This window comes from Parasteatoda tepidariorum, chromosome 7 (assembly GCF_982258835.1).
Source record: "Parasteatoda tepidariorum strain Cologne lab strain chromosome 7, Ptep-v5.0, whole genome shotgun sequence".
Taxonomy (NCBI): Eukaryota; Metazoa; Arthropoda; class Arachnida; order Araneae; family Theridiidae; genus Parasteatoda; species Parasteatoda tepidariorum.
In genome coordinates this window covers 110,442,647-110,470,481 of record NC_141761.1, presented here as the reverse complement: position 1 = coordinate 110,470,481, position 27,835 = coordinate 110,442,647, and the positions used below count along the sequence as shown (strand labels likewise).

The 27,835-nt window shown below is 32.5% G+C and overlaps 1 protein-coding gene and 1 long non-coding RNA gene across 2 annotated transcripts in view; one reads left to right on the top strand and one right to left on the bottom strand.

The window, feature by feature from the left end:
* LOC147807386 (uncharacterized) overlaps positions 1-27,835 on the bottom strand; it is a 153,413-nt gene that overhangs the window by 77,223 nt on the left and 48,355 nt on the right. The window lies entirely within an intron of this gene.
* Positions 1-27,835, top strand: part of LOC147807388 (nose resistant to fluoxetine protein 6-like) — an 83,048-nt gene that overhangs the window by 11,689 nt on the left and 43,524 nt on the right. Inside the window, exons 5-9 of the mRNA XM_087168481.1 lie at positions 4,170-4,267; positions 7,316-7,495; positions 9,461-9,545; positions 20,101-20,193; positions 25,672-25,837. Coding sequence (XP_087024607.1) covers positions 4,170-4,267; positions 7,316-7,495; positions 9,461-9,545; positions 20,101-20,193; positions 25,672-25,837 — 622 coding nt within the window. The remainder of the gene's footprint in view (positions 1-4,169; positions 4,268-7,315; positions 7,496-9,460; positions 9,546-20,100; positions 20,194-25,671; positions 25,838-27,835) is intronic.

Below are 27,835 nucleotides of genomic sequence, written 5' to 3'. Positions count from 1 at the left end.
TAAAGAATTATTGTCTGCTAGCTAAGAATAAAACCTTGTTAAGAAATTAAAAACATTCAGCTGTTTAAAATTATTTAATGCAAAACAGCTGATTATTTACTTAGCATACTATTTTTTTGAAAAAAGAATATAAATTATTGATTGTCTTTTTTTTTTTTGTTTCTTGTGACTTCAATTTAGATTATCTAAAATAGTGTTGATGTTTTATAAGTCACTACAAAGAGGATAAAGATACCGAACATAAAAAGCTGTGGAATACGTAGCCAATTTCTTTAGTGTCTTAAAATATCTCAGTATCTTAAATGTCGTCCTACTATCTTAGTTGTGAAATTAAATTTTTAATTATCTGACCACGTGTGATTCACTAATTATTTCATTATATCTTTTACTCTTTATGATACCAAGTAGATTTTTTTTCTTATAATATACTAAACTATTTTGTTTAATTTTTTACTTTAGCATGATTTCCAAGATATTATTGTAGTATAATTTGTTATCAGGAAAACGCCTTATTTTGTTAATCAGGAAATACTAAAAATTGAAATTTGTAAGGATTCCGAAGCTGTGCACACAATACACAATTTCCGACCTTATTTTAATAAAAAAAAATTTTTTAAAAAAACGTGGCAAGTAGGCTAACATACTTTTTACAGAAACTGTGAAAACTAATTTTTCCTATATTTCGTCAAAAGAGGATAAGAATGATATTGCTAAGAAGGAACCTACTCAATAATTTCGCTATTTCCAGAATGAAATCTGTTTGATCGAAACATATTATTCCTTGAAAATTACACGAGGGAAAAATTAACTTTTATTATTTATCTAAGCTTATTCCATTTATTTAACAATAGCGGTATTAAGGTTAAGGATATGCGTTGGAAGCTCCGTTTATTATTATACTATAAATGCATTAAATCATGTAGCTTGAATAATTTATTTTAAGTAAATTATTTAATAATTTTAAGCAAATAAGGGTGTAAAAATAACTCGATCGAAATACTCCGAAAGTATACCCTGAAATATATGTAGAATAAACTTTGGAATCGATATATAAAAAATACCTTTTCAAACAACTTCTAGTAGGACGGAAACGCTAACTTGTTTAAAAAAGTTGTCCTTGTTACTATTTAATTTCGATTCCTGGTACTAGGGGACATTCCATTTTCACATTCGACTTTTGAAATTTCAATTGTAAACGGAATTTTTTTATGACCTTAAACTAAAATGTTAAGGCTTGCAGCAAAAAAAAAATTTTCTTTTACTGCATTAATTTTTTTACAAAGTAGTGAATTATTATTTTTTCAATCTAAGAACCTGTGCCTATAACATATGTAAAACTTATTTTAATATCGAGTGAAATAATTTAATATGTTGTGTAACTAAATGGATAATCCCAAGAAACTGAATCGAAAATATAAAAACTTCATTGATTTAAAAAAATAATAGATGATAATAAAAATAGACATGTTTTGAGCGTCCAATAATAAAAGTCACAAGTTATCCAAGCCTGACAAGTCCTGAGAATGGGCGATTATATTTGAGAACTCGAAACATGTCGACTTTTACTTCCCTCTTCATATGTTTTGAAGCCAGTTGAGTTTTTATCGTCAATTATACTGTTTTACATTTGGGTCTTGATCATTATTTTGATAAGGATTTTACACTAGTTAAAGTAAACATATGCATTTTAATATTTTATCAGGATTCATATGATCTTTAAAAATGTAAGAACATCAATATTGTAAAAGTTATATTTAACTTAAAAATTAACATTTTGAAACCAGATATTTTGAGTTAATGAAATTAAATATTTTATCTCTTAAGTTTTTGTGCCCCCATTTCAGTATCTTAAGGATCTTACGAGCTCTGTTTAAAAAGAGATCATCAGATATATATAAGAAAGCAAAAATAACCATAGTAGCAGTATTTGGTGGTAAATGTAGCTTATTGTAATTGAAGAATATGCTGTGCGACATTTTATGGTGAATTTGCGAACGTATAAGTTTCAGAATGTATCGAAACATGAGGATGCTATTTGCTAATCATCTTTATCCAAAGAAAACGATGTAACCTAAATATCTAGTAGAATGAAGCTATTTTTTAAGCAATGAATCCTACAATTTGCAACATATTATTTCAATATCTTATTCTTAAACATAACATATTTCAATCTTTTTAAAATGCCACTAAACATTCAGCAATTCCTTGAGTTATAGAAAAAAGAAATATCGTAAATTATAGAAAGCCTTGTGAATGTGCATTAGAATTATTATACAATCTACATTTTATTTTTCAAGCACTTTTTTTTTCTTCAAACTTTCTTGCCTAGAAGACTCGATTAAAACTGTAAAAATGATTATCCCTAAAATTTTGTATATAGCTATAATAAGTTATGCTCATTTTATTTTAGTATAAAATCCTCGAATAAATATAGTAAAAACAGTGTAATCTAAATAATATCAGATAAAAAGTTCATGTATTTAAATTCTAAAAACTATCATAAATAATTTATAAATCGATTCAAATTTACTTTTCAAAGGAGATTAAAATAATATTTTTTTTGCTTTTTGGACAGAAATCCCCTAAAAAAATTGCTTATGGCCTGGAAACTTCGAGATATTTTCTATTAACAATAAATTAAGCCCCTCCGAGCAATCACTGAACATTATTTCAATTTTTTTACTATCAGAGTTTGGTTGCGTAGCAACCTAGTAAAATTAAGCACTCCTCTTTTGAATTAGTCAATGGGTTATCTTAAAATATTTATTTGCGCAGGCGACTTTTTTTGGCGGTTTTTTGGACTATCGCCAAATATATAAACCTTTATTGCGGCCCAATTTACCACCCAATTTTTTTAAAATTTTGTCTACCCCCACTAATTCAAGGGTCTAGATTCCAAATATGTAAAAAAAAATATATGTTTATTCAGAGAAAGTACATTTTTGTGTCTGATTTCGTAACTTAATTAATAGTTAGCACTAATTAATTAACATATTTGAGGTCACCCCCAGGAACCATTAAGATTGACACTTAGTTCGTGAAAATCCGATCATTAGAACGAAAATTATTCAGGGTGATTCGTTTTTTTTTTTTGCGGACTGTACCTTCGTCGCTACTGAAACGCTGATGCAGAAGGGAGCTTGACATCCCGGAAACCATTTAAATTGCAATAGTTTCGAAAATAATTTAAAAAATATTTTTTAAGAACTTTTCTCTTCTTCCTTTCTATATTAACTTTAATATATCTATGAATATATATATATATATATATATATATATATATATATATATATATATATATATATATATATATATATATATATATATATATATATATATATATATATATATATATATATATATATATATATATATATATATATATATATATATATATATATATATATATATATATATATATATATATATATATTTACGACACTGAAATGTAAATTTACTAAGGGAACAAGGTTTAGGAATGTTAAAGACACCAGGAACTAAGGCAAGAAACAACGTGAATGAAGAATAAATAAAACTACAGAAATAGGCATGCTATAGTTTCGGTTCTTCGGCAAGAATTTTCCTCGAAGTCAAAACATCAAATAACAGTAGAAAGAGAAAAACCCGTGTAAATGGGTATCGCGAACGAGGACAGAGAAACATGCTAGAACAGAAAAATAAAATAAGAGAGATAAGAAAAAGATGTTAGGGGGTCCGTTGTTTGCAAAAAAAAATTAAATTTGAAAATATTTCCAATCATTGGGAAAGAGTGGGATCAATACTAAGAGTGGAAAGGGTGGGAAGAGTGGATTCCGAAGATTGGGAAAGAGTGGAAATATCAATTATTAAATTTTTGTATATTTTTTAAAAAAATACGAGATGATTCCCAGACATCGAGTTTTTCAAAAGAAACTTTACTATGTAGGGCAAAATTTAACGATATTTAGAAAGTAGTTTTAAAGCTGTCTCTGAAAAATTTTACAGCCGATTAAAGAAGCGACTCTCCTCAGATGGAGATTGTTTTCAAGCATCTTAAATAGTCATGCAATTCACATAATATTTTAAGGATTTATTAGACCGATTCAGGAAATTAACAGCCGCATCTTTTGTTATCGAAATAATTTGTTTTCGTTTAATTAAATTAAACAAAAAAATAAAAACATTTTCAGGATTTTTCTAGTTGTTTTGTTACTTGTTTGCGCAAGTGGTACAATACTGGATTTAAAGGACAGAAAAGGGAAGGAAAATAAGCTGAAATATCCGGAAAGTAAGTTATTACTTTTGTGTATTTTATTAAAAGTTTATAACCACGGATATTCACAATTCGTGGCCTACTAGAAAATATGTAAGAATTTAAGAATCTGATAGTAAAAACTGCAAACGGATTTTTTGATGATAAATAAGTAAAAAAAATGTTCAATTCGAAAAAAGCGAATAGGAATAAAAGGCCAAAAAAATTTTAAAAGAACTTTTTTTTATATTTTAAGCTGTTTAAGTTGATTTTAACATTAGATAACTAAATATTTTTTCCAATGCCCAATCGAGTGACACTCGTTATATCATATAAAGATATCAGTAGGGCAGATTTGTTGGCCACTCTTTCAGGGGCCCCATATTAGGTAGCCAACGTTGCTCCCACTGTGAGGACAGAGAATGAGGAATATCCAATGCCTTGTCCGGGATTCGAACTCAGGACTTTTCTGGTGAGAGGTCAAGACCCTGACTACTACACAGTCCGGTCGGTGCTTAACTAAACATTCATCCAGTCGAATCTCACCATTCGCAAAGTCAGAATTTTATCGTGCCACTTTTTTAGAACATCTAATGGTTAAAAAAAATATGTCTAAAAAGAGGCTCATTGAAATGGAGGGGACATAAGAACCCTTTGAACCATGGTTGAAGTTTCAAACTGTATTTATAGCTTTACCATCAAAGCCAATAGCAAGTAATTGCTTTACGTCAAATTTTTTTTCTTCAAATGCTGATAATTTTTTTCAGCTGTTTTTGAACGATTGTTGATTGTCATAGATATATTTTAACGGGGTCAACCCTCAAATTATAAGAGGTAGCCGCAGTCTGAGATATATAGTCTCAATATTTAGGTCAAGAGAGTGCTCCATAGTTTGGACCCTTATATATCTCTAGAACATTTTAGGTGAATTGAAAAATACTTGATCACAGTTATAAAATTCGCTTATCCAATAATAATTCCATGCAAAGAAAATTAGAATTGCAAAGAAAATTTATCATTTTATTTAATAATACTATTTATTTAATAATAATTATTATTCTATTTAATAAATATTTTTGAATAGGCAATAAGGAATTTGAATTTCATTTTAAGGAATATCATTTTGCGTGGTAAAATGCTAAATTTGAGCAAAATGGGTTCAAAAGTTTCTGAAAATTTAATTTTTATGAAATAAAAAAGTGAGATGTTTAAAATTCGATTTGTCAGGAACTATTTGACCAATTTTGTTCAAATTTGGTAATTTTCATTGTGAAATAATGCTCTTTAAATCGATGCAAAAAACTGCATACTTTACAGTTCCAAATTCTTAGACAATCTATTATATGTCTCATCATCTCTTACGTGGCTCCCACATTTTGGCTGTATTTCTTTTCCGCCGGTGGCAACATTTGCTTTGTTTTGTTTAAGTTTTGAAAACACCAAAGCATTCTGCCTTTTAATGATGTGTTTCTGATCTAATATATATAATTCTCTTACGTGACTCCCAAATTTTGGCTGAAGTACTTTGTACAACTAAATAAGATTCTTTTCACAACACTTAAATATTTACTTTATTTTCTTCATATCTCAGTCGCCAAAGAATTCTGTTAGGTTAAAAAACATTTCGCTTAAAAAATAACGAATTCTAAAAGAAATAAAAATAAACAATTTAAAAAATAAAAATGCTGTTGCCAACCATAGAATTTTTTGAAAGTTATCAACATAAATCAAAATGACATAGAAGCGCAACTAGATCAAAATTATGATACCTGAGCTCTTGACGCAACAAATCCTTCAATTCTATAAGTGTTGTATCGCCAGTCCTGTATAAAATAAAAAACTTATAGTTGTTCTGCTTCTGAACACAGATAAAAACACAAAATGATGGGCTTCATCAACAATTACTTTTCTCAACAACTGAAATTTAGAATAGTGTGATTAAGTAAAATATGTGAACTGTTTGCAACTTCAAATTAATATTGAAATGTACAGGTTTAGAATTTTCTACAGTGAAAAGTTTTCGGAACTTCAGTATTCAAAAGCTAGACGTTAAGAACGTACCCAAGCGAGCGAAGCGATAGCATTGGATTGCGCAGCAATCCGAAATGAACTGCGAAAGCAGTTCCGGGGGTTGGAGAGCGCCAGCGAGCAGGGGGCGAAGCCTCCTAGTTATTAAATATAATTATAAGACATAATCAACATTTACTAAAAACTATTTTTTGCTTAATGATTATCTTTGGACAAATGAATTTTATAATTGTGTGCAAAAATGTTTCAATTCGGTTAAACAGTTCTCGGGATAAAGTTAAGTACGCAAAAAGTAAAATTAACATTACGGAGCCCAAACTTTGGAGCGCTCTCCTGACAAAACTATTGGGGCCCTATTTCCCAGATTGCGGCTACCCCCTATGTTTTGGCGGTTAGAAATCCAAATCAGTCGAAAAACGTGTAGGCTTCTTCAGCGAAAGTACGTTTTTGTGCCTATTGTATGTGCCTATTTGTGCTTATCGTAGCTTAAAATATCATCTGCACTTATTAATTGGCTTTTTTGAGATCATCCTCTAGAGCAGTGTTTCCCAAAGTGTGGTACGCGTACCCCCAGGGGTACGGGAACAGTTTAGCTGGGGTACGCGTTCTTATGCGAAATATCTTGCAACAAACGAAAATTTCAAAAAATTTTATTTAAAAATAAAGTTAGCCATTAATATTTACGATAACGTACTTTTCTATTGGCTATTCTTTGCAGAGTTAACAGTTATTAGTTATATCAACAGCCAGGTGTGATTTTTAACTTTTGTGCAATTTTTTATAGTAAAAAATACATTCATATTTTTATTAGTGGTACACACAGCTTTATGAAAAATTTAGAAAGGGTACACAAAAGTCATAAGTTTGGGAAACACTGTTCTGGAGCCATTAAAATTGAATCCTAGAAAGCGAAAATCCGATCATTAGATCAAAGTTGTTAAGAGGTCCGTTTTTTTTGTTTTTTTTTAATTTTATTTTGTTGTTGCATTGTACATATAGTTATCTACATTACATTAAGCTATACATTTTAACGAACGAATATTTCGTCTTTGTCAGGTTTAACCCGGCAAGTTCTGAAAGGTTTTTCGCTTTATACTAATACGAAAGAGTTATTTGCGGAGAACGTCAAGAAAACATCTTTAGACTACCTTAATGGACTTCGGGTTCTACTTTGTGTATTGACCGTATGGGCACATGCCATGATATATCCTACTTTTTGGAAGGAATTGCGTTATAGTAAGTATATTTAACAATAAACATACCACAACCGGTCAAATGACCATTGAAGAACATTTGCATGGAAAATGCGCTTATCATCTTATCGTTTTTGCACATTTCACTTCATGACTTTTTCTAACAATTATATACAGTTAATATTCTATTATTATTACTTTTTGTATTTTGTTCACTTCGAATAATACTTGTCGTATACCTATTTCTACCACAACGAGTCATTTGACAGGGAGAACAATTTATTGCTTTATAAGGTTATCGGATCAGAAATTACGATGTAATGCGTGTTCAATGTGTTGCATTCGATTACTTGCACATTCCTGCAAAGACTGTTACGTTCAATCAGAACAACTGTAAATTCAAATTTTAAGAAAGTACCCTAAATTTTAGATTGCCATTTCTGTGTTAGAAAAAGTGACAAAAACTAAATGTTTTGGTAAGTAGTTTATATTTTTCTTTTGATAGCTTTACTTCATTTCCAACTAGCTGTTAGTTTTTACCCAGAAAAATGTCGAAACAATCTAGACAGTACAAATTCTTACAAGAAGTAATATTAATTAAATAATTATAAGATATATAATTCTTATAAGAATTATAGAAATAATAATAATTAGATGAAATATATTTGCTGAAAATGTACAATGGAAACACCCTGTATATGTAAAAAATTCGTTGAGCAATGAATTAAAAATTCTTATTCTTTGTGTTTGTAATACATAAAAGTTTGCAATATACAATTCCATATAATTATAATAAAGTTTTTTTTAGTTTATTTCCTTCCTAACATCCATATTTCATACAGTCAATCAAGAAACAATAAGTCCGTTCTTTTGACCGGCTGTGGAAGAAATAGGTATACATTAAGAGGTTTAGTGTTAGCAAAATGCCTGAAGCATTTGTTACATGGCGGTAAAGCGTTGCTATCTGTAGAATTCTTTGGACAATTGAGATAAGGAATGTCTGAAAAATTCTTTATTGGAATCAACGCCTTTGTCAGAAGAAAAACATTTTGAATAAACCAATTCATAACCTTCTGGTTAAAAATTTTCGACGACGAAATTTGAAAAGATAAACTTATGAAAAATTCTTTATGGGTTGACAATGACATAGTTACATAAAAATATCATTGCCATATGGAGAACATTTTGAACGTCAACCAGAAAGCATAATATCTTGTGACGAAATTTTCTTTTTATTTTCACGAAAATGTTTGTACTAAAAACCTTTTTTCAATAAAGCAAAAATATTGCAGTTTGAAACCTTTCATCCTAAAAGGATTAAAAATAATTTTGTAAAACTTTTTTTAAAAAGTAATGTCACTTAGGTAAAATGGTCACTAAAGGTCCATCATGACGTTTCAGCTGACGTCACACAAGTGATGGGATCAAATTGTATTGTCCATTAAAATTTCATGACAAGGTGATTTTAGCTGAACATAAAAGACCTTGCGAAAAGAAATTTTATAATTACCTAGATTTAAAATTATTTTCACATTGAAACTAGCTTTATTTAAGGATTTTTTCACACTTGAAAACCCTAAGTCAACCTCGATTTGAGGTTTTTATATAGAAGGTTGTTTTCTAAGGTATTGGACATGCGTAATGTACGTAGAATAGAGCAGATTGTCCAAGTTCTTGTTTTAAGGTTAGAAGGTTTACACGTAAACCGCATAACAAACCATTTTAGGTTTACGTTAAAAGTTTTTTACTGAGTGAAAATAAACCTTATTTGGCTATCTGGGTCATTAACGGTCAGATTAAATTTTCTAATACATGAAAAAATTCTGTCTATGTAGACTTTGCTGTAGACACATTGATGTTTAAAAAAGTAACAGAGAGTGGATTTCTAGATCATAACTTCAAAAACACTTTCAAAATAATTTTTAATACCCTTCTGAATATAATTTTTTCAGTATGATCCATATTGTATCAAAAACATTTTTAATCTATTTTTTTTTTCCTTTTGTAGGAAATTTTCACTTCGTATTCGAATTTATGGAATGTATTTTGGAAAATAACGGCCCAGTTATGGTGGACTGCTTTATTACTATCAGGTACTTAAAATATATTGTACTCTATCTTTACCCTGTTAGTATGCTTTCTAGGTTTCCAATAATAATTTACTTAAAACGCACAATATTCGAAAAGTATTGAAATTCCTAAATATCTCAAGAAACGCACATCGGAGCAAAGAACTGAAAATACGCATCATATCAAACACTTGTACATCTGGTTAAAAGTATACTAATACGCATCGGATAAAATATCTGAAAATATACATCGGGTCAAAAATGTACTAATGCACATTGGATAAAAAAAATCTAAAAATACGCATCAGATCAAAATTATAAAAATAAACCAGTGAAATATATTTAAACAATGCACTCAATGATACCAAACTCGACCTCAAAATCTCAGGTCAAGAGATAGCAATTTCAAAATTTTAAATAAGAACCGTCATTTTGGTATCAGAATTTTGAAAATATTTCTCGTGATTAGTTTTAAAATTCTTGACGTTTGACGGTTTCCATATTATCAATTACCTGTATGCTCTTCAGGAGCAATGTCCAAAATTTATTTTCTCTCCTGTTCATTTAATCAATGTGAATCAAAAGTTTAATTTTTATCAATGATTTAATTAATAGCAAGATTTTCTTCGAATTAAACAATATCACGCTTTGAATTATGATTTGGAGTACAAGAAGGCATACTCGTATTAACGCTTATTTTCAGACAGAGTAGACTAAAGAGTACTTTACTTTATCAAAAAATTCTACAAAAATACACAAATGAGAAACATTGACATATTTCAATAATACTCTTTAGAGATCGAAAGCTTTGTGACAGACTTAAGGACAAAATTTTAAGGATTTGTAACTTTTAACAAATTTTTTATTAACAGGTTACATAATTTTTCATTTTACTTAAGTATTCAAATAATAATTAAAGTGACTTCATGTTAAATCGTACTTAACCATTTCCTTCCTAGTTCTTGGGAACATAACTTTGATAATTTTTCTACATTCCAATTCATTTGGATGGTAACTTTTCTGGTTATTACCTTATTTATAAAATGTTTACCAAAATATACTTAATAAAAATATTTGTAGATATTGGTGAAAGGCAAGAGCATAACGTCTTTTTAACAGGGTACCCACTCAATTTCAGAAAAATTTCCCTAACTTTTCCAGGTAAATAACAACTAAAATCAATACCATATTTTATCTATATCATTCCATTTTTCATCAGAAAAATTTGATTATTTTATTTGTAATGGCAAACATTAGATTGTCTGCGGTGTAAAAAAAAAATATCATTAAATGAGGATGGGAGCATTTCAGTTTGACTAAAATGTAAAAATTTTTGTAGCAAATAATTGTAATAGATTTAGAATTATTTAACTCGATTCTCAAGAACTAACTACTGTTACTGACAATCTTAAGACTGGTTATTTCACAGGTATAAAATAGGAATTCTCCAGGATTTTGTGGAAAAAATTGCAACTTGCCCTGACTATTGCCTAATTTTTGGAACTAAAATAAAATTCCCTGACAATGTCAGGTTTTCCCTGTTTAAATCGTTCATTCGTTTAATTGTAATTTACAAATGAACTGAACGCAATTTGATTGTAAAAAAAAACATAATAGCTTCTTTGAAAATTTTTAACTTGCTTTTATATAACGTTATATGCATGTATAACGCAACTCTAAAAATCACATTACGTCATCAATAATTATTGAAAATATGTAACTTTCATGTCCGCAAAATTATGCAGGTCTTAGTTTTTAATTCTTTACCACTTTATAAAATGTCTTTTCGAAGTGGAGCAGTCAGCGTCCTTGAAAAAGAATTGGTGCCTGAAAGCTATAATACAACTGCAAATTAAGACTTTTAACATAAAATGCAAGAATGCATTAGTGAATAAGACAACTAAATTACAGGGAAAAAAAGATATTTCATTGTATATGTTTTCTTATACATATATTCTTTATGTGTTCACTCTGTATAGTATAATATTTAAGTTTTCTATAGCACCTTTTTCAGCTCATAGAGCGTAATGTGAAGAAACGAGAAGAACAAGGAGCTTGATTTACATTGAAAACAAAGTGACTCTTAAACAAAAAGTCAATTGCTCTTATAAAGCAAGTGTCTACGTCTACAATCATCTTATCCAATATAAGAGAAATCCTCTGTTTTCTTTTCCATTTCACAGATGAGCTGGGCAATCAAATTTATTTAGCTCTTCATCAAAATTCACTTTTTCCCAGAAAAAAAAAACATTTATACATTATGTAGACAATTTTTGAAGCATAAATACTAGTTTTGGTAATAAACTGACAAATTAATGCTTTTTTTTCCCATTTCGCGCAGGTGAAATACAAACTGTTTCAGTTAAAAATTCAAAATACTTTAAAAAATGTTAAACATTTTTGTAAACTTAAAAAAGACTTTTATAGCATATCTGTTTTTCAAAAAAAAAACTATTAAATAAAATTTATATCATTTTTAAAATTCAACAATCAAACAAGACATTAAGTCAGAAAAATGCAATTTATGTACATCACATTATTTACTCCTTTCACTTTAGTATATAAAAACACTATTATTTATTCATTTATTTCTGTTTAACTCACTGAACTGCGCCCCCCCCCTCCGTCACTGAAAAGGAGAAGAAGATTAAAATCTGCCATTAAAACACACATTTTAAAAAACTTGACTCGGTAAAAAAAAAAAATTTCTTACTTTTTTTAGCTATATATAACTTTTAAAATATTCAATAAAATTTAAAAAATTTCAGTTTAAAAAAAATTTTTTTAAGTATTTTTCTTTTAAAATTTGAAAAAAAAATTGTTTAAAGCTGTGCAAAATCTAAGCAATTAAAATTGCTCTCTTATACAGGGCATGCGCGGGAGAGAAAAAATTAAAAAGAATTTTCATAATTTTTTGGAAGGAATAGTCTAAATTTTAATTTATTTTCAGTTTAACGAGAAAGAGAGTACTCTTTGATTTGACACAAATACATTTATCATACTGCAAATTTCAAAGTTAATTTTATCAACATTCAGGTTTTTTTTCTTGATTCGCCTTGAATTTAAAACCTTTTTCAGTTATCGAAATAAATTTAGAAAAAGAAGTCTCCGTTGTCTCAATCATATCTAGCATATGATTTAACCGTAGTGGTAATCCTTCGGTCACGAAATATTTCATTTCTATGTATAGTTTAAATAACTATGCTATTAAAATCCTAGAGAAGCGGCACATTTATAGTTTTGCCCTTCACTTTTATATAATTAATAGGAAAGTCTATTAAATATGCTTACAACCAGGAAATCTTACTACACATTCTGAGGGGAACTTGTTTTGAATCTGATTACATATGAGAACTTGAATGTGATTACTATGTGAGAGCAAAATTACTTTTAATGAATCTTATACTATAATACGAGAAATGGTTGCCAAGTCGAAAATCGCCCCAGAATTAATAAACTCCGGTAAACTTGGGGGTCTGGGGTTTTTGGCCACGATGAATCGATTGGCACCGGTTTTGAAGCGCTACGGTCGAGCAGTTCGGAGTTACAGATAGGATATTTTCAAACTTTATTAGTTCGCCATAATGGCTATAGATACTTTTCTCCACTCTTATAAATGTATGCTAATGCGAACCTTATAATTGAAATATTAATTTTCGACAACTTAAACCAATAATATACGAAGGAATTAATAATTTAATTGTAAGGTTCGCATTAGTTTACATTTATCAAAGTGGAGAAAAGTTTAACTTTTGTGTTAAAATCACCGTCAATAAAGTCCGACATTTCAACATTCATCAGATTTCAAGCTACATTTTCAACATGCAGAACGCACCTCTACATGAAATTCTTCAAGGAGCCGGAATTTTGGAACAACAAGCGATCAACTCAATTCTACCCGCAAATGGACAACTAGAAGATACCGTCATTGTCAGAATGCTTCTTTATTACGCCGAACAAGCTTACCCGACCGTCAAAGTTGCCGTACTTCACCCTGAATTTGTCGCACGCTTCTACGTTACAACAGCGGATGGCGCTTATGAAGGAATGGCTCTTCTCAACGATATCAGCGACCAGAACAAGGCTTCCAACTATCTATACGGCGTTCAACAAGGATTCGACGTGCTACTCATTCCCATTCACAAGAGAGCTCAAATGGATGCTAGGAATTTACGAAGCAAGCTATGGAGAACGTCAACTATTAGTCTGCGATCCAGTCGACAACCCGCTGCCCATCGATGCTGTTTTGAGAAAAATACTGCGACACGTTTTGAATACCGTTGTTACGAATGAAAAGCTGAAAGGATGCATCGTGAAACCTCGCAACGCTTACAACCACCAAGATGACGCGTCTTCCTGCGGAGTTCACATCGTCTTTTATGCTCGACAATACCTCTCTCATCGACGCCTTTTCCTGGACAAGAATTTTCAAGAAGCGGATGAACGGAAGCAAATTTACGAATTCATTGTGAACAGTGACCAATTGAACACGTCGGGACCATCTGAAGCCGCATCTTTCACATCTTCGACCAATATGCACGCTTTGAATATCCAAGACCCGATGATAACGCCGTTGCGCCCGACAAGAGCAGTGAAGCAGCGTAGCAAGGAACGAATCTCGGATATATTGATGGATATTAATGCATCTCAACGAGTAAAATACCGCGATTATGAAAGACGCAGACGAAAAAACGAAACAATGAAGGGCCGCAACATTCGCCTAGAGGAACAACGCCGCCGTAATGAAAGATTCCGTAGAGCTGCGAAATCTCGGCCTGCGTCAACCTACAAAAATGCTGCAACTTCCGACGTGGAATATCAAAGTCTTGGTTCATTTAACGTCGCTTGCATCCACGATGGCGCTTTGCATTTCCCAGAAGAAAGAGTGAAGAACAAAATACACGTAGATTCATTTGGCGACTGCTGCTTACATGGAAGAATCAAACTACCAATGCCCGAATTTCCAAACGAATTAGCGCTTCTATTTGCACGACAACACCGCCTATCGGAAGAATTCTACAAAAGGATCCGCAACATCGACGCCTGCTTTGCACTTGCCTCATTCAAAGTTGACGACGATAGAACCGTCAATCAACATGGAATCTACGCGTTTATCGCCGGCGGTCAAGTCCATCACAAGATCAACCTGGCAACGCGCCCGACTCAAGACCCGCAAGGTGGATTTGAACAGCCAAAGTTTGCCCAAATGTACTTCATGGACCCGGACGAGGCTACAGCTGCGCGATCTGAGCTCAACCGAGAGTTAAGTCAAGAACTATTGCAACTACTCGAGGAGATCATGCGCTTTAACAACCCGTTCGCCCAATCGTTTATGATGATGAGAGAAGTGATCGAAGAAACCAACCAACGCGCAATCGCAGCCGGAGTACAACCGCCCAATGTCCAACAATCATGATACTTGGTGCACCAGAAAACCCGAAGAGATTATGGGAACTGTTCAAAGAGGACCTCGCGGAAGATTTCATTCGAGAAGCAAGACGCACTGGTGGTTCCATAGAAGAAGCGATAAAGCGTGCCTACCGAATCATCGCGCATAAGCTGAACACCGAAGCTACCGAAGACCGCAACTTCCGATACTGGGTGCAGACACATGGCATGGAAGACATCAACAACTATGAGCAAGATTTGGAACACGATATGATCGACGTCGACGAATCAACAGCAATCGGAGACCGCATGTACCAGCAACTCAACGAAAAGCAGCGTGGAATCGTCGACACCATAATCCAAGTACTTGAAGACCCGACTCCTGCTGCGAAATGCTTCTTCATAGATGGACCAGGAGGAACCAGGAAGACATTCGTCTACAGCACGCTGTATCGCATCGTTATAGGAAGGCTTAAGAAAGTGAAATGCATGGCTTACACCGGGATAGCAGCGATTCTTCTACCGAGTGGTCAAACAACGCACCGAGCCTTTGGCTTGAAAGTCCCGCTTACATCCGACTCAAGATCATCCATCAAACCAGGATCACCGAAGGCGAACGCACTCAAAGGAGCCCACATGTGTCTGATGGACGAAGCTCCGATGATTTCAAAATACGGCTTGCACAACATCGACGAACTCCTACGCGCGATTTGCAACAACATTCCGTTTGGAGGCAAAGTCATGGTGCTTGGTGGCGACTTCCGACAGTGCTGTCCAGTTCAACAACGTGCCAACAAAAGCGAAATACTCGACCTTTTGATCAAGAGAAGCCATCTGTGGCAACACTTCAAGACTTATTCGCTCGAAAAGAACATGCGCGTTGATCCCGAAGAAGAAGAATTCGCGAAATACCTGCTAAAGGTCGGCGACGGGGAACTCGAAGTGAATGAACTCGGCGAAATAGAAGTCCCAGAAGAAATTCGCTCTGGTGGTAACCTCATCGATGAAATCTTCGGACCATGCCTCAGAAGTGGGAACTACGAAGCAATGAAGAATCGCGCTATTCTTGCACCATTGAACGACGATAAGGACAAGATCAACGAGCAGATTATCGCTATGCTTGCAGGCGAAGAGAAGACATACACAAGTTTCGACTCGGTAAAGGATCAACATGAAGGGGGAATTCAATTCGCGCCTGAATTCCTGAACTCGATCAACATCGCCGACTTTCCTCCACACAATCTGAAGCTCAAGAAGAACGCCATCATCATGCTTCTCCGAAACTTGGACGTCTCTGAAGGAATGTGCCACGGAACACGATTGATTGTCCCCGAACTTTACAACAACATCATCAAGGCTAAGATCATCACCGGTGAACATGCAGGCCGACAAGTACACCTTCCAAGGATCACGCTCGACTCCAGCAAATCACAGCTTGGCGCAACTATGCAACGGCACCAATTCCCAGTTACTCCAGCATTCGCCATTACGATACACAAGTCACAAGGCCAAACATTCGAATTCGTCGGCGTGCTTCTCCTCACGACGGTCTTCGTGCACGGAATGCTCTACGTCGCGTTTTCAAGAGTCAAGCGTCAAAGTGCGTTGAAGGTCCTGCTGCCTCCTGAGAATCCAACCCACACCCGAAACGTCGTATGGAAGGAAGTCCTGAACAAAAGAAACTCACCAGCCGCACCTGCCTCTCCGACGAGACACTACCTGGACAACATGGAAGACTTCGCAATCGATGATTAATGTTTATTATATTTATGCTGTTATAGGTTTATAATATGTTTCTTATGTATGTATATATGTTTGGTTTTTCTAAATAAATTTGTCAAAAATATTGAACTTCAACACGCTTCAATCTCTACACTGCTCACTTTGTACCATTTCTTTAATTGTATAATTTTTTGTTATCAATTACATTTTATTTCCTATGACTTTTCAAACTTTACCTTTGTATAGAATAGTTCCCTTTCCTAACTTTGTTTAGATAGTTTACAATGGTGCACTTTAACCGGTTATCTTTTCACCAATGGTTTCACAAATTTTCTTATGGCATATGTATTGTTTTGATAAATCACAATTGAAAATTTAAATCTTCGAGTTAGCTTCGATACCTGTTTTCTCCGAGCGGAGCTCGGTCACCCGCTGGTGAAATAAAATACAGGGAATCTATAAATGGAGTTTACCGGCCGTTGCCTGACTGTGAAGCTGGATCAAATCCAGCTCAGAGCATGGATGTTTCCCTCTCTGTATGTGTTCTCTGTTGTGTGAATGTGGCTCACCCTATCAACCGTTATCTGCAACAGTGGGTAATGTTACTCGCCCCCGAAACTTATGTTCACTGCTGTTAAGGAAGAAAAAAAATGGAGTTATTTCGCACGTGGTTAAATAGCTTACATGCATTAATTATCTCGCAATAAATATTATTTTTAATACTGCTCCCCTTTTTTTTACTATTAATCTATAACTAGTGCTAAATTCTAATTTATTTGTATTTTAAAACACTTTAATTAGCATTGTACTTTTAATTAAATATTAATTCTGCATTTTCAATTTTGCTTCGAAAATTGAACTTGAGGAAAAGTGGTAAGAAATTTTATGCTAGCAACAAGAGAAAAATAATTTGTATAATGAGACAAATACTTTACGAAATACGAAAATAGCGTTAATTCTAAATTCCAATTAAATAAAAGCTTAAAACAGGATTAAAACGAAAAAATTCAAAATACTATTTAATTTCTTGAAATATAATATTTTCCACTTTTTTTATGATAAATTTATAACAAAATGCATAGAACATCTGAAGATACAGATTTGAATGAATGGATCTTGCAAATGTGAACTTTCATAAATTAAAGATTGTCAACTTTATTAATAGAAAGCAATTTAAAAAACAGCAATTATAGATTGTATGAACAATAAATTATTTCATAAATATCTTTTATAAAAGAAGTATAGAATGATATGAAATTAATTATTCACAAATATTTTGTATAAAAATTATACATCAAAAATCTGAAACATGGATATAAATTTATTATATTAAAATAAAATGTTAAAACTTTAATATGAGATCTGAAAAAATTCTAAAACTCTTTACAGATATAAAATATCACCACATGCTTTGACAACGATTCTAGCCTGGAATCAGATTTTTCAATATTCCATAATCATCCACATTTAACACTTTAAATTTAATAAAAAATTTTTGACAAATAATTTTAATGAATAGTATTTTATTTAAAAACGTTGAAAAACAACTAAATTAAATGGAATGTGAATATAACACACCCTAATTAAAAGTATTTTAAAAATAAAAACAACAAAGTATATCTACTTACCAAAAAGTAAAACAGCATCTTCTCCAGAAATACCGCTGTGAACTAAAAGTTGTTTTAATTTTTCTTAATTCAAAATATTAAGCGACAGATTCTCCAGACGAAATTAAACGTAAAATAAAAGCGAATACATAATCTATTTAGATCACAGAACAAAATAATTTTATTTGGATTTATTATCGTTTGCTTTTTAAAATAAAACGATAGAAACTCCATCTTATAGCTCGCACACAATTGAACAATAAATAAATCACTCAAATATTGCGAAAAGCACTCAAATATTACTTAAATAAATACCACTCAAGTTTGAGTGAACGCAAAGCAAGAATATCGCTCAAGTAAAGGTGTATTTCACTCAAGTTGAGTTAAAAAAATTTCACTCTTTTTTGAATACAGAAATCACTTTTTCGTTTTAAGAGAGTGTATCTTAAGTAGCTCTGATTCTCTCGGCAATCATATCTTCTGTTGATGCCAGATTATTCTAAGGGTTAACCAACCTAGGGGGTTAACCCTAGGGGATAACCTAACCTAGGGGATTTTGGTTAACCTAGGGTTAACCAAATCAGGTTTTTTTTGTTCAGTATTGGAATATTCATTATGACATCAGTGATTTACTGGCTTATGGCTTCTATATAGCTGAGTTCCGCAGTGGACTGATCGTTAAGACACGGTTCCCAGCAGATCACCGAAGTCAAGCATCACTGGCTGCGGTCGGTGTGAGGATGGGTGACCACTTGGATTAGACTGCGCAGGGATCGAGAGTGTGCGGTATTGTACTCGTTAAACTGTTCTACCGTAAAGCGCTCGACTTCGCGTGCAGGTCGTTGGGCTACCGAAGAGGGGGTGCCATCCCCCTGCAGAGGATCAAAATTGTGATGCTTTGTTTTCGGATCATCCTCAGGAATGTTTCCCAGACCGTCGCCAATAGCCCATTGTGCAGCTCTAGTGCGACGGAAATGAACTACAACTACAATGAATATAGCTGAGAGAATAAGCTTTAGGGATTCTTAATTTTAGCTTTTTCACATAAACATCTTTTTTTATTAAAGATTAACTTTTAATAGATTTTTTTTATGCCGTTTTTCATAATTTTGAAAAAAGTGATCAATTTAGAGACATATGCAATGCTTTGAGATTGATTGTTATGCAAAACAATTCTTTAACATGATTGGTTCTCAACTTACCAAGTGGTCGAACGTTCAATGTGTCACAGCAAATGGCTGGAGTTCGACTCCCTCTCAGGGCATTGATGTTTCTCTCTGTATATATAACGGGACTTGACTGTATTACCCTTATAGAAATTTTGGACCGTATGGAACAATAAAAACGATTAAATTAACAACCATTTCAATATATTGCCCAAATTGAACCTTATTATAATTTAAATTAATCTTCCCCAAACTTAGTTAAACGATTTAAAGGATAAACTGGGCGGAAAACGCGGTCCCATTTAACACTTTATTAAGGTTGTAATAAATTTGCACCGTATTATAGTTCAAGACATCGATATTATTGTTCAACATTAAAATGATTTTTCCGAGAACGTAGACAGGTTTAATTCTTTGTTCAAAAAACATTCTCAATTCAAAAACAAATTTGTATATATTAAAATTCTGTAAATTTCATAACTGAAACATGACATTATGAGCAACAATTTTTTATTCAACTCCAGAGGAATCAAGCGTCGAAATTAGTATTCAACTAATTTCTCTTAGACAGTTAGAATAGTTCAATGTTTCAGTAAATGAATGTTTGGTTCAGTTTGAAAACAAATTTATATTTAAAGTTTACAAAATTCAAAAACTGAAAAGCATGATGCGTAATAATTATTAATTCAATTTCAGTGGGTTCTTGCTTACCTACACTTTATGGAAAAAAATTGAGCAGTCTAAAGGACATTTGAACGTAATTGAACAGATTTTACAAAGATGTTGCAGGTATGTAATTTGTACCAGAGCATTTTAACATTATTTTATATGCGAATCATGTGTCAAATAACTTCCAATATCTAGAATGATGGATACTTCATTTTAAATTCAGTCATATTTATGGTCCCCTTACGCAAAATATTGCAGATATTAAATCCTTTTTTATTTTATTTTAGTTCCGATTCTCATTTTTCTAAAATTGCAGAAATGCTACGACAAAACAATGCAATGTTATATACCAAAGAGAAAGGCAAGTATTTTTAACATGCGGTTTAAATATAATACAGCCCACACCTGACGATAATTTTTGCCCTCATAATGAAAACACGTGACTGTTGTGTGAATCGAGAAAGAGTATTTTCAACCTCCGTTTCTCCTTGCTGTTTCAACCGAAGAAAAGTGATTCTGACATTTTAAAGCCAAAAAATTTGGCCGCATTTGGCAGCAAAAGGAATTTTGTTAGAAGAGAACCTCATACATTTCATGGGTAAGTTAATTTATCACCTTTTGTAATTATAATTGTTTTATTTATAAATAAACATTTAGGCTCTTTTTGTTTTCCTTTAAACATCATATTAATCCCGATTATTTCATTTTATTCCTTCTAAAATCCAAATTTATACTTTTAAATCTTTCTTCCGTTTAAATATAAAAAAATACGAACACAACTTTACCATAAACTAATGATTATATAAAATTATTCACTATAAATACATGATTCTTTCTTTTATTTTAATGCTTAAATACAGTAGGTGAAGATTTTGTTTGCTGTTATATATTTTTTCTCTCGCTAATGTCTTCAGCAGAAAAAAAATCCCTTCTACAGTCAAACCCGGCTATAGTGAACATGGTTTATAGTGATCTCCCGGATATAGTGAAAGAAATGTTCGCTCCCGTGCCTTGCTATACACATATAATATTATTTTTTGTGGATATAGTGAACCAAAAGAAGAGAGGAAATCGGATATTATGAACTTTTTTCTGTCTTCGACTGATTTTTTTTCTTCATTTTTTAGTAATTTTGAAATTTCTACATAAAATACACATACCGATTTTTAAAACCATCTATTAAGTGGAGTGTAGCCATAATTATTTTTTCTTGTTTGCTTCTTCTATCTCAGCTTCTTAAATAAAAGTCATCCCTAAATTTTTTGTACACAAGACGAAGAGTAATAAAAAATTAAAAGTTAACACATTTTTCCTGACTACATATTGTTTTTTAACCATTTTTTTACTTCTTTTTATGAGTCATTTATTTAAATAATGTTTCATAAAAGGTTCGGAAAAATTAGCTACAATTGATTGCAGTAAGAATATAGTGAACCGAAATTTCTGTCCCTTGCAGATTCACTATAGCGGGGTTTCACTGTATGTATATAATTTCAATAGCTTTCTTTGGATTTATTTTGTTCATGTCATAAATTTACTCACAGAGAATATTGGTTATGAAATAGTAATTTAAAATGACTAGACAAATAGGACAAAGATTTCAACTTTTAATTATTAAAATCATCTGGTCTTTTCTCTTGAAATTTTCATATTTTTCTTAAATGTGATTTAGATCATACGTGGAAAAAATGGACTGTAAAAACTGGTTCAAAAAGTTTTAAAAAAAGAGTCGGAAAATTACAAATAGGGAAGATTATTTTTATTATTTGTAATCATTGAATCATTTTTTTTTTCAAATTTAATTTAATTTTTTGAGTTTTTGACGAGTCTGTAATCTTTTTTTTGCATACGGTTTGAAAAATTCCCTGTACCTGAAAAAACTAAGGTTCCTGTAAAATGTTATAGTCCCCGTGGCTGAATCGCAGCGACACGGCGGCGTAGTCGTTGAACGTTCTGGCAGAAAGATTTTTCTTTTGAAAAGTTTTTTAAAAAAAATACCTTTTTTTTTCTACAGAAATTTACACGTAACATTTGAATCATGCATTTAGATAATCACTTTTTGATGCGTTCAATTTACGTCGTAAATCGATGTAATGTTTCGATTGATTTTTACGTGGATCTTAAATATCCCGATATATTTTAAGCAATATGGAAAATTCGAATCGTGCATTGAGGTATTTACTTTTTAAGGTGATTTTTAGCAGTTATTGCTATTGATTTCTCCATAGTTTTTAAATCCGATATTTTTTATACGATATTATTTATTACAACAACTTAATATCGAAACGAAAAACGCATTTGTAGAGTTAGATTCACGTAATTTCGTCCTCGAGCTATTTTTCGGCAGTTACTACTGCGGATTTCATGATTTTTAATTATTTTTTGTATTGTGGTGATTATTTACGAAATGCGAAGGGAAAAAGGTGTGTCCCCAACAAAATGCAAGAATATCACCCATAGTATTAGAATGAAAAATTATTATATGCTTAATTAAAATAAATTAAATGGGGTTTTTTTCAGTAAACACAGCATTTTCTATATTTTAAATTAGTAATATGCTTGTCACTATTAAAAGTATCTTTCAGAAAAATATTAGTACTAGAGAGTTTTGTCACAGATAGCTTGAAAAAATCCTGCCACAGGGATTATAGTACTGTTTTCTATGCTGAGCTAAAATGTAAACGTGTTTTTTTAAAACTAAAATAAGTTCTTAAATGAGATGCATTCCTTATAATTATGCTCCACAAGAATATGTAACAAATATAAAACAATTTAAAAAATGAAACAAAATTTGAATAAATTCAATTTTTTTTTAAATTATATCAAAAACATTATTAGATGAAGTTATTAGTAAAATAAGTTTTAACGAAAATAACAGATTAATTAATTAACAAATAGCTTTTTGATAATTTTAAAATATGAAGTTTAATAGAAAAAAAACTTTTATAATTAATAGAAAAAGAATTTTTAACTTCTGTTAGAAATATCGTATATGGTCAAATGTTTTGCTGGTGTATTTTTTTTCTATTTCTAAAAAAGCTTTTTTTTTATACCTGATCGGTAAAATAATAAGCTATGTATTTAAAGGCAAAATTAATCTAGAAATTTTACTAGTTTGCTAAAGGAGCCGCAATGGATCAGGGGATAGAGCGTTCGCCTACCAATGTGGCGAACCGGGTTCGAATTCCAGTCGATACGAATTCCGCATCCATCTTGCACCGACCACAGTGCTGACGTGAAATATCCTCAGTGGCAGACGGATCATGGGTTAGAGTCCCCCTACCGTCAGGCTAACTGTGGGAGGTTCTCGTGGTCTTCCTCTCCATGTAACGCAAATGCGGGTTAGCTCCATCAAAAAATCCTCCACGAAGGCAAATTTCTCTCAATACTCGATCCAGGAGTTCCCTTGTATTCTGAATTGGGTTCAAAATGACAAGGCTACGGAGTTGAACATTAGTAGTCTTAAACCCATAAAATTGGGTCTGCTGTTCAACGACGGTTATAAAAATAAAAATAATTTGTTATGGTGTACGTAAAATATCGGCAAATGATATTTTAATGACGTTAATGATATTTAATGAATTCTCCCAAAGGCTCAGGAAAAACAGTCCATTTAGCCAAATAGTTTTTTCAAAACCTCCTTGTCGATAACGTAGAGCCGCACTCCCTTCACAGTTCTTTGAACCCTTCTGAAGATCTTCCAGAAGTTTTCCTCCATTTTAACCTTCCTGTCAATAGGAAGGAATTCCTGCCCGATCATCTAAAGCAACAGGCTCTCGAAATTATTCACTCTATTCAAAAACAAGAAGCAAAAATATTCACTGACGGCAGCAAAATCGATAGTCATGCTGGTAGCGGAGTCTACATCGAGACTCCTGATGAAAAATTTTCTCTCTGCCAGCGACTTCTGCTCCGTTTTCAGAAGTGAACTTCTGGCTATCAACAGGGGTCTGGAATTTGTTATGCAAAATGACCTTTACTTTAAAGACCTTTGGATATTCTCTGATAGCCGCAGCTCCCTGCAACATCTCAACAACCGGACCCAAATTGGCGACAAGACCAGTATTTCCATCGTAAACAATCTAAAACTCTTGTCCCTCCAACATAATATTCACCTGCAGTGGGTTCCTTCTCACGTCGGTCTCTATGGTAATGATTTAGCGGACAGCTTAGCTAAAGAGGGTTGCAGCCAACCGCATCCTACCTCTTCTGATCTTACATATCTTGAACTTTACTCCCTGAAGAAATCCCAGCTTCTCAGAGACTGGTTGATTACCCCCACCCACCATTGGTACAAGGGAAATAAGCCTGGAGCTTCTTTGACCCTTCCCTTTGAAAGGAGAGTCTGCACCACCATCTCCCGCCTAGCTACCGGCCATCTTAAAGGTTTTCTATTTTCCGAAGGAACTAAAATCCACCCCATCTGCCCTAAATGCCATCTACACCGGGCTTCCGCCGATCACATCCTGAACTGTCTTCTCTGGGAAGACATTTACTCTACTCCTCTTTTGGTGTTTGATTCTCTTCAGGTCAACGGGTTCATAGATCTGGTCTGACTTTGTCAGGTCAGAAGAGGATAAGCAACAACAACAATGAATTCTGGTAATTGGTACTTATTAAAAAATAAAAATAATAAGCTATGAACTAAAAAGAAAAATAATTGAGAAAATGTACTTATTCGATACGGGGTACCATAAAAATTATCACACTATTATTAACACAAAGGATGCTTAACTTTGGGAATAGGCACTATTAGCATTATGGTAATTGGGACAATTTTAATAGGTACCAAATATAAACTTATGCAAGTACAAAGTATTTTTAGAGTACATTCCTGCTCACAGTTGCATCATGATGCCTGTACATTTTTATTATTGATTTCTTACTGCCCCTCAAAGACATAAGTATAGAAGCTTGATCGTGGTCAATTTTAAATATGATGATTTGCCACGAGCAACAGCATTATGCGAGATTATACTGAATACAGTTCATCCTTATTTTGATAGAATGAGCAACTAAATATGTGCTTTGCTTAATCTAATAAAATAAAGCAACTGAGATACTTTAAATTCCTACATTTCCCACGTTAAGTGCCACCTTATAAAGTATCCTTATTTGACCTTACGAATAATTAGTTTGGGTCTGATTTGGAACTATTTTCTCTTTTATTTTATTTGAATAGTACTTTTCAGATTTAAGAAATACTGAATCTTATTGTTATAATTTTAATCTTCTTAGAATGAATAGGTGTGCTGATGATATTAATTATGTCTAAGGTTCTAATTTACTCATACATTCCCTCTCTTTTCATCCACATACAAAATTTATCAAAAGTGCATACCTTTGTTTTTCTTTTTCAGATTAACTCTCTCAGTCTTTTTTGTGACCTCACTTTACTTCGTGTGTCCATTAATTAGTTCGGGTCCAATGCTAACGATATAAATTGTGGCTTGGGCTCTAATTTACTCATACATTTTCTTTTTATCCCCTTTTAAAAATGCATTCCTTGATTTTTTTCTAGATTAACTCCTCCAGTCCTTTTTTAAAATTTTTAAATTTTTAAAAATGCATTCCTTGATTTTTTTCTTTTTTTTTCAGATTAACTCCTCCAGTACTTTTTGTGATGTCACTTTACTTCGTGTGTCCATTAATCAGTTCGGGTCCAGTTTGGAACTCATCTTGGGCGCATGAACATGAAAACTATTACCAAAATGGTTGGAAAAATTTACTTTACATTCAAAATTACAGTTTTATGACAGAAATTGTAAGTAAACGCCATGAACTATTCTTGTTTTAAAAATCACTGGTCAAGTATGAAAACAGTTATGTATGTAAGCGTTAATGAAAGGGCTGCTAAATATGATTTTAAATCAGAAACTACCATCTACTTTCCCATCTAGGTTTCATTTGAGAAACTGAGTAAAAACCAACACTTTTCTGTCAACATAAAAAGCATAATTATTTTTTGAATCTTACTTACAATATAATTTATGCAGTCCTGTCAACTTGTCCGTAAATCTTATAGACGTGTACAGTGGCGTACGCAGAATTTTTTCAAGGGGGGTGTTCATAATTTTCTGAAACTACTAAAAGAAATTCGAGTCTGTAATAAAGCACTATTATTTCCCTAATTTAGACAGCTAGACAATTTTGACTTTCTATTTAGACAACATTGTTTAGTTAAATTTTGATTTGATTTTTTAAGTTTAAGAACATAATGTAATATCTTCTAAAAAAAGTCCAATGTCATATGGCGGGGAAGTAACACTTTGAGGGCCACTTTCACATTCATCAGATTTTGTTATGCTAGAAACGTTTTCTTCAACGGAAGTGTCACATTTCTGTACAACAGAAAAACTTACATTGGTACTAGATGCTGTCACCTCACTAATTTCAGGTCGTCGTTTTTTCTCAAAATAATTATAAATTGTTAAATTCTTGCGTTTTGACATACTAAAGATCCAAGAACAGCAAGTTTCGAGCTGGAATGAATAACTTCAACGAGCACAGTATCTCCAATGGTATTGTTACTGATTTCTTCACTAGTCGAAATAGTGGCGACGACGGGTTCGGCGATTGAATGAACTTTTTGTTGAGATAAATCAAAACAGATTTAGTGACAAGCTCCGAAGGACAAGCGGCAGAGATAACTCTTAGTCTGACTAACTAACTCCACTGTCCTCCGTTCCCTCTTTTATATAATTTTTCACCGCATCTCCAAAATTCTCGAATTGTCTCAAAGACGACAGAACGTCTAGGATTCCAGAATCATCGCGTAAAGACCTCGCGAATGACAGCCATTCTCGAGAACTATACTGATAGGACAGAAAGGAACCAGTCCGTAACAGTATCACGTGAATTTGGTTTCAAAAGTACAACCCTGTTATAGTAAATGTTTTTTCAGTATTCTGAGAAATACCGTGAGAAAAAAAAAGTAGGCATAAGGCAGATAAAAATATATAGTCTTAAAAAATAATAGCTCGCATAATTTCAACTAAAAGTTTTATTTTTGCCATTTTGTCTGAGCTCAAGGGGGGTGTTTAAACCCCTCCCTTGCGTACGCCACTGGACGCATGGGCGGATCGTGATTTTGTGGGGCCCTGGGCTGAAACTTCTTTGGGGCCCTAATAGCCATTTTGTCAAAAAACTGTTTTCTATAGGAATGTAGATAAGCATATAGAAAAAAATTGGACACTAAAATAATTTTTTTTATTTATTTATTTTTATTTGTCTATACAAACAGCAATCCCTTAGGAAAATTTGCCATAGGTTTGCCATAAAAAATGCCATAGGATATTCCTATGGGGTTTTGCCTATGGCAAAAATTTTGCCATACATGTATGGCAAAATTTTATGCCGTATTAAATTTATGCCGTATTAAATTTATGCCGTACAGCTATGGCAATTTTACCATAGGCAAAACCCCATAGGAATATCCTATGGCATTTTTTTATATGGCAAAAATTTGCCATAGGCAAAACCCCATAGGAATATCCTATGGCATTTTTTTATATGGCAAAATTTTGCCATACGTATATGGCAAAAGTGTATGGCAAAATTTTACCATAGGCAAAACCCCATAGGAATATGCTATGGCATTTTTTATATGGCAAGTTTTTGCCATAAAACTTAGATGTGCTACAGCTTATGACGAAATATTTTTCCATAGGCTATGGTACACCTTTGCCGTACAGCTATGGCAACATTTCTCGTTGATATTTTATCATACATCAAAAATAGTTACTTACAAGAATCATTCGCA